The 7476-nt window shown below is 39.2% G+C and overlaps 1 protein-coding gene across 1 annotated transcript; it reads right to left on the bottom strand.

Annotated features, from left to right (window-relative positions):
• Positions 1-3549: 3549 nt before the first annotated feature.
• LOC142036311 (interleukin-8-like) lies at positions 3550-6992 on the bottom strand. The gene is made up of 4 exons (XM_075039447.1): positions 6794-6992; positions 5892-6027; positions 5018-5101; positions 3550-4428 (listed from the first exon to the last, which is right to left on the bottom strand). Exons 1-4 carry the CDS (start codon positions 6984-6986, stop codon positions 4398-4400), a joined length of 444 nt encoding a protein of 147 aa, XP_074895548.1. The 5' UTR covers positions 6987-6992; the 3' UTR covers positions 3550-4397.
• Positions 6993-7476: the final 484 nt, after the last annotated feature.

Here is a 7476-nt window from a genome sequence, read left to right as displayed (position 1 = left end):
TAAAAATTGGTTTTGGCATTCTGGCATTTTTTATTAGCTGAGTCAGAAAAAGCTGCTTAGCTCTCCTCTTTCCACTGTCTTCTCAAAAACTGAAGACTCATTTGGAGGTAAGGTGATTAACTGGGTCCAAATGTGCTCTCAAAACAAGCTACTTGTCTAATAACCTCTTATTTCCACAGAGTTTTATAAGGTCTATATATATGAAAAATTGCTATCTGCAAAAGAAAAAAAATATTAGATTTTCCCCAGTTTACCTATATTCTGGTAAGGAATAGGAGAAATTGATAGACTGATACTGGAGTTGCCAATGTGCCCTTTGGAGGGAAAAGTCTTATTTCACATATCTGCTGGAGTCATTGGCTGAGTCTGTGGAGATAGAGGCAAGTGGGATCTGGTCAACCTAGTACAACCTTTTTTTTTTCCAAAAAATGTGATCATGTTCCTCGTGAATTTTAACTTTCATGGAATAAGATAGTTGGACCTGTCAGAGGTTGGTAATTGTTTAAAATAAATATATTTGTAATGATGCAAAATTATTGAGCATTGCTATGTTGAAATCAGCCTGCAGAAAGTTGTAGAACAATGTCACAATGTTGCCTGTTTCATGAAAGGGCAGATGAAACTTATTATCAGTGAGCCTAGTTATACCTATAAGCTAACTGTATATGCACAGAAGGAATTGTAAATTAGCTATTGTCACTGAGGAAGTAGATCTGGGTGTGACAGGTCTGATGTTTTTGTAGAACTGTGTACAATGTCTTATGGCACTCAAAAAGGCATCTATAGTTTTTGGAAGCATTTAGAAAGGAATTATGGGAAAAAAGAAGATAAAATATGAGAAAATCGTATTGCTTTCAATGTGTCATGTTGAAAGCAACCAGATGTGTGTACTTCCACAGTGTGTGATTAAATGGTAGAAGTCATTGTCACAGGATGCTGAGCTGGGTTTGAAGAAAATGCTTTGTAAGTACTGTAGATACGCAGCTGTAATAGTACAGAGTTTGCACTTGAACTCTTGCTAAGCATTAGATCTGACTAAAGGAAAACAGCTTATTCCTTTCACATTTTCCGAATTGCACTTAGATTCTCAGCCTACCTTCCAGATTCTTACACACATAGTATCTTCCTCTGTAGCAATCCACAGAAATTGTGAAGTCATCTGTGCGCTGACTGGCACTAATAGTTATTATTAAAAATAATTAACTGCAGGTAATATTAAAAATAAGTTTTCACGATGGTTTTCAACAACAAAGATCTCAGGTTTATATTTTAGGTGGCAAAATTCTTGTTTCAATTTTGCACACAGAAACAAAATGTCTATTTGCTGGCCCAGAAGTTTCCATGGCAGTCTGAATAATTTACAAAGGATCCATTTCCTGCGGAGTCACTCCTAATAGCCTATTAAAACAAAAATAAATACAATGCTTGGAACAAGTCTGCAATATCAAGCCAGTGCTATGTGTAATTTTCCTGGGATTTTCCCATGTTATGTGATAACAACATAAGAAATGCAATCATTTCCAGAATGGGAAGGAATCCATAAGCAAAAGCAAGTAAATGTTACCTGATACATAACCAGGATGTTTGTATTAGTCAATATTGAGCACAGAGAGAGAAGTGGAGGACAGCAAGCCAGTGTTTGTATTCTTTGTTCTCCTAAGGAAGAGTTAAAAGTATTTTTCAGGGACTTTCCAGGATTACTTTCAATGCCTTCCTCTATGGTTTGGAGCATGTATACATTAGAGAGAAATATACTTTTGGTATTATAAGAACAGTAACATTGAAACTTGAGGGAACAAATTACAGTTTGTGATTGAAAAGGCTGTTGATACAAGAGCAGAACTACAGCAACCAAGCACGGGAGGGGGAGTTTGAGGATAAGGAAATGACATGAGGTTGCTGCTTGGTTGGTTGGTTGTTGCTGCTGTCCTCTTGCCCCCAAACTGAAATTGTTGATGAAAGAAGGAAGTGAATGTGGTTTGGAAGGAAGGTGAAGTAAGGGACCAAGAAAATAGCTGAGGACAGAAAGGACATGTGGACATCTCTGCTACATTTAATTGTGAGGAGGAGGGCAGTAGAAAAATGAATGAAGGCGGTGAATACACAAGGCAGCTGTAACATGCAATGGCCTTCTGACAGGGTTGTAGAAATACAATTTAGATGCTAAATGAAGTGGCTGTGGGGAGCAGAAGCTTACATGAGATTCGGAAAAGGAGAGATGGAGAAGAACATGTAGTCAGCTGCAGTGAAACTTCAGGGTCCTTCCTTTCATTGTGGTGCAAATGTCCTGACTCTTACTCACCGCCTGGTCAGCTTTTGGGTATGTTGCACAGACATGCACGTACACACACAAAGACACTAACTAAATAGTCTCCATGTTTTCAAAGGGTGCAGTTTTCTCTTATGGCTTCTGTATGGCCTGGTAACTGGCGGGTGACAGGGCACATTGTTCAGAGTTCAAGTGGCTGAACGCATCACACTGGTGCTGAAATAACGTGGGTCGAGGAGAGGACTGACATCAGTCTTACTGCAAAAGGTCTTCAAGAAGAAGCAAGCCAAAGACAGCTCTCTCATTTTATGATCACCAAGTTAGCTGGCAAAAATCCATCTTCTGTTTTAAGTCTATCTAGATCGTAGGTAAAAGTGAAATCAAAGTGTGCATACCTCAAATAAACAAGTACATACTAGTTTAAAGCAATAGGCTTTAAACCTATGCCCTCTCTCTCTTATTCTCAGTTTCCTTCCTGAAGATGCCCAACATGTTACTGGCTTTCATTTGGCTGCTGTTGCACTTTGAGCTGATGATTTCAGGGAATTGTTAAGCATGGATGTTTTAAACTACTTTCTTAGAAACTGAACTGGGAGTCCTGTGGGAAGACGCATTACACCCATGAGGGCTGTGCTCTCCAACAGTCCCCATGGGACAGGAGATGGGGTGGTAACAATATAAAGCATCCCAGATTTATCTGCCAGAATCCTTCCTCGGTGTTCATATGCAGTATGAGTGCTTCTCTCCCAAAGGGGCTGAGCATTGGTGCCTGTGCTTGCCGGGGAGGAATAGCCAGGCCTTTTAAAAGAGGCAGGCATTTGTACTCAGCACTCTTCATATCAGGGATCAGAATAGGAAGCAGTTGTTACACAAGGGCAAATGCTTGATATTGGGCTACCCAAAGTAAAGGTTACAAATTCCCATTTTGATATTCAAATAGTGGCCTTTTGATGTAGTAACGATTTACAACTCTGGAGCCGATCTGGACACTGGCAGTGTTTAGGCATCTGAGGGTAAAATTCTCTTGTCTGCAAGGTACTTGAATAAGGAGCCTTGCCCTACAGTGCACCAGTCCGCAAGGACTGGGAATAGCTTGAAGAGAGGAGAGTGAGCATTTTACCCTACCCTAAGAGTTTGTTATTGCATTCAGTAATGTCAGGTTACCTAATAGCGTGAGTTACAGTACCATGTACTAGAAATTTTCATTTCAGTTCCAGAAGTCCGGCTGAGGTGGCAAAAATCAAGCAGACTGTTTCCAAATAAAGCAAATGAAAATGTAAAATAACAAACAGCTACAAACAGATTTTTTTGAAAAAAAAAATTTAATGATACATTGTTAGGAATAATTACAGTCTCACAAGCAAATTCTCTGTATGCGAGATGTAGTTTTTTCCATTTCCATTAGCTGATTGTGTAGCTAATTAGCCATACACCCAAGTCCTTCTACAGAGCAATGAGATTGTGAATATTTCTTATGAAATGAATAGCAGGAATGGAAAATCCAGTGGAAATGAAATAAATTATCATTTTCTCTCTTGTATAGAAACTACTCAATAAATACATTTATAAATACCATGGAAATCACAATAAATAAATAAATACCAAACGCACTATCATACAGATTCTGTAGGCTAGATTTTTAAAGTTAGAAATCACAGTTCACAATGTAGCCACAGTCTGACTGTGGTTCAGGAAACTGTTGTTGACACAACATACTAGTTTCACTCCAGGGGAGCAGGAGGAATTATCAGTTTGCTGGTGTAATAGCAAAATAGTAAGGCTTAGTGTAAATAAGCTGTACTCTAAGTGCATTGCACTTAACTAGTTGAGTTTGGCTGAAGTGGCTGCCAAGGGTTCTTCATTTCCTTTAGCAAACCACTTTAACTATTCAGGGTCTTCGTTGTCAATGAACAGCGTGTCCCACAGACAACACTGACCATTTTGAAAGACTTTCTTAAATAGATGAAGTTAAATAAATAAATAAATAAATAAAACAATACATAATTAACATAATAACACTGATGCAGGAGGTGGAAGATGGTACACTGCCTAAATGATGCTTTTCCCGAATGTTTCCCTCAGCAGAGGAGCTGGAGCAGTTCCCAGATTTTTTCTGTCCTCATTTTTCTTAGAGTGGTGAGTCAGAATTGAATTGAGCCCTGTTAAGAGGTGAGGGAAGAGGATAGATTAAAAGGAGGTTCAAGAACAGTTATCATTGCTTAGCATTACACAAACAGTTAAGGATGAGTGGTCTGTTTCCAACTCTATGTGCTATCTTGAGGCATAGAGAGAATAAAGTTGATGTTTCAAAAGCAATTACTGAAATCCCAGTGTGTGCATGTCTGGTGCCCAGCTAGGAAACTTCTGCAGCATGAGTTTCTGCATTTACTTGCATCAAGAAACTCATTAACTCGGAAATATAAATTATTAACATATGCTACTGTAAGTAAGGGGAAGATGAATTTTTTTAAAGCCTCGTTTTTCAAAGGAAGACAAACACTTCTGTGTTACTTTCACTCCAGACGGAGTTGCCAGTACTCAAAGGCTTAGTAGTGTCGTATCGGCTTGAACAAAGACCTTGCAGCAGTCAGAAAGACTAAGAATAATTCTGTAATTAAGCAGCAAGTTTCCTTGTTCTTTAAATCTGATTAAGAGAAAATGGAAACTATCGCTAAGAAATCCTACAAGCTGGCTTTTTGGGGGAGGTTTACCATGCAACTGCCCAAATTGACAGGGAATGGGACTTACTTGGCCAAAATTGCCTTTACGATCAGCTGTACCCAGGGAGCAGTGGGCTCCAAGCACACCTCTCTGCCATCCTTCAGAGTAGCTCTGCAAAACAGGGAATAAAGAAAAGTCAGGAAACTACTACATGGATTTGTTTTACTCACTGAATGTAATGCTGCATTTTTAGATTAGTTAGTATAAATTCATCCCAACTGCTTTAGGTTAGACTTGGCCATTTTGTTTTATGTGTTCCACAACTGAGGAGACTAAAACTGTCCAGACATTGAGTCTGTGTGCCTGCTCTCAAAGCAGTCACACAGTCCCAAAAGTCTTTCTCAATATATGTGGGTGCTTGGTTTGAATTTGTTTACATTAGTAAAGCTTTCTTACACAACGATTGAAACCTCCAGTGGTGAAAATGTGTTTCAGCACTGTAAGGATTTCAACATTTTAGTCCCTCCTCCACGCTATTCCAGGTAACATTAGTTTCACTGTTTCCCTAAATCTGCTTGTGGGAGCTTATTTGTGTCTCTGAGACTGATGCAGGCTGTTTTCATGGAAGTTTTGCCTGCCTAATAAATGCAGGGTTTAAACTATGTTATTACCTCATGTATTAAGAACTGGCCAGCCCTCGAAATTCATGTTCTTCCACCAGAATTATTTAATATGTCGCATGACAGATAAATAACGATCAGTTCAGGAATACGTAAGGTCATAGAGATGATGAAAAACATGGTGTACTACTTAAAACCATCTCTCAAAAGAATAACCAAATCCAACTACATCATGTCAGCCTGCTAACTGTCGTACTTGTCATGAAGCGTAAAAGCCCCTGCAGCCGCAGCAGCGGCAGAGCGTAGGTGAAGAAGAGGGAGGCTCTTGCAGAGCTACTTACATGACTTCAACGTTCTTGCAGTGGGGGCCGCTCTGTGTCAGCTTCACATCTTGAATGGATTTAGGAGGGATGAACTTTGAATGCGTGGCTATGCACTGGCACCGCAGCTCGGTTCCCATCCTTGCCAGGGTCATACCTGTGAGCAGAAAAGGAAGATCGTGGTTTGGGAGGCATCACTGTATCAGACATAAAGCACGACTGCTCTATTTTAACAATATTCTCAATTAAAATACTGCATTTGTCCAAGCTGCCTAAATCCTCACGGTATAAAGATCAGTTGCTTATTTGTTTCAGAGGAGCTGATGCCTGAGTACATTTAAAACTAAATTAACACATCTTTTAAAAACAAAACCATGTATTTTGAGGTTACTTGTACTGACTACACTGTATGGTTAATTGCATTGTTTTAGTATCTGGATCGACAAACTGGCAACTCTGCAGAAGTTAGAGCCCTAGATTTTTTTTCATTAATTGGAGGCCTGTCCATGCTTCTATGTTCATGCTGCTTATTCTCCCTTCCCAGCTGTATATTACTTGCTCGAGGCAGTATGATCGTTAAGTAACAAATATGAGATCATAAACTGTTCTTTGTGTGAGAAGGGAGAGAAACGTTCAAACACTTCAGAAGAAGAGCCTGTCTCTAGCTGCATATACTTCAAATGAAACATAGAAATAAAGCAAATTTAAGTTGCATCCTTAAAATTTTTCCCACAGGATGTCAGTAACTCTTCAGTACAAGGGCTACATGGTAGATTTTGGACTGAAGAGAAGTTGCTGAAAATCTCTCAAAAGAAACTAATTTGCTGAAACAAATATAAAGCTACCTGTCTGCAAGGACAAGCATCTTGGTAGATGCCTAGACAATACTACAGCCATGGGGATCTTGGGAGGGATTTACTTACCCTGAGACATAGCCGCTGAAATCAGGAAAAGAGCCAGGACAGCCACAAGTTTGCTGTTCATGATTAGACAGGAGCTTTTTGCTGGATTGTTTAGCTCTGGTCCTGTGGAGCAGTGACCTCTCTTGTCCCGGAGGATTGCTGATGCCTGATCTGGGCGATCCATCTTGCTTATATACCGTTTTGTGCCCAGCATGTGTGCTCTGCTAGCATGTAGATTGCGTTAGAGGAATTTCCCAGATGCAGTAAAAATGAGTCACATGACTGTTGTGAAACTCCTTCCTAGATGACGAGGGATTATTCTGCTGAGAATGATATAATGTATTAATTTATTAAAATATGTTAATAATAGCCATGCATTCCAGTTTCTTTTGTAGACTTTTATAAGTTTTGTGCTTTTTCTAATGCATACCCTTATTTAGTAATGCAACTTTATGATGGTTTCAGTTACGTTTATGTTGTAACTTTTCATTAGTTTCTTCAGGGAAATAACTGTTCTTCATAGGGATGCCAGATCTATACTTGAGATACTTAATTTCTTATCTCCGTTTACGGTGATAGCTTCTACTTATCTGATTTTAAGCCTCTGGAGTGGAAATCAGGCAGTGCTGAAATCACTGAAAAGCTTTTTCACTGGGGTCAGGATTTTACCTCAGCATTATTTTGATGTTAATGGTTTTAATTTG

This window comes from Buteo buteo, chromosome 1 (genome assembly GCF_964188355.1).
Source record: "Buteo buteo chromosome 1, bButBut1.hap1.1, whole genome shotgun sequence".
NCBI lineage: Eukaryota > Metazoa > Chordata > Aves > Accipitriformes > Accipitridae > Buteo > Buteo buteo.
The sequence above is the reverse complement of the archived record's forward strand: the minus strand, read 5'-3'. Positions and strand labels throughout refer to the sequence as shown.

Excerpts from the sequence above, each read along its gene's own strand:
- LOC142036311 (XM_075039447.1), bottom strand. The coding sequence starts at position 6,986 with ATGCTGGGCACAAAACGGTATATAAGCAAGATGGATCGCCCAGATCAG. Across the intron at positions 6,028-6,793 it reads TTCAGCGGCTATGTCTCAGG|GTATGACCCTGGCAAGGATG; the intron begins GTAAGTAAATCC and ends TTCTGCTCACAG. Across the intron at positions 5,102-5,891 it reads TGCAAGAACGTTGAAGTCAT|AGCTACTCTGAAGGATGGCA; the intron begins GTAAGTAGCTCT and ends CCTGTTTTGCAG.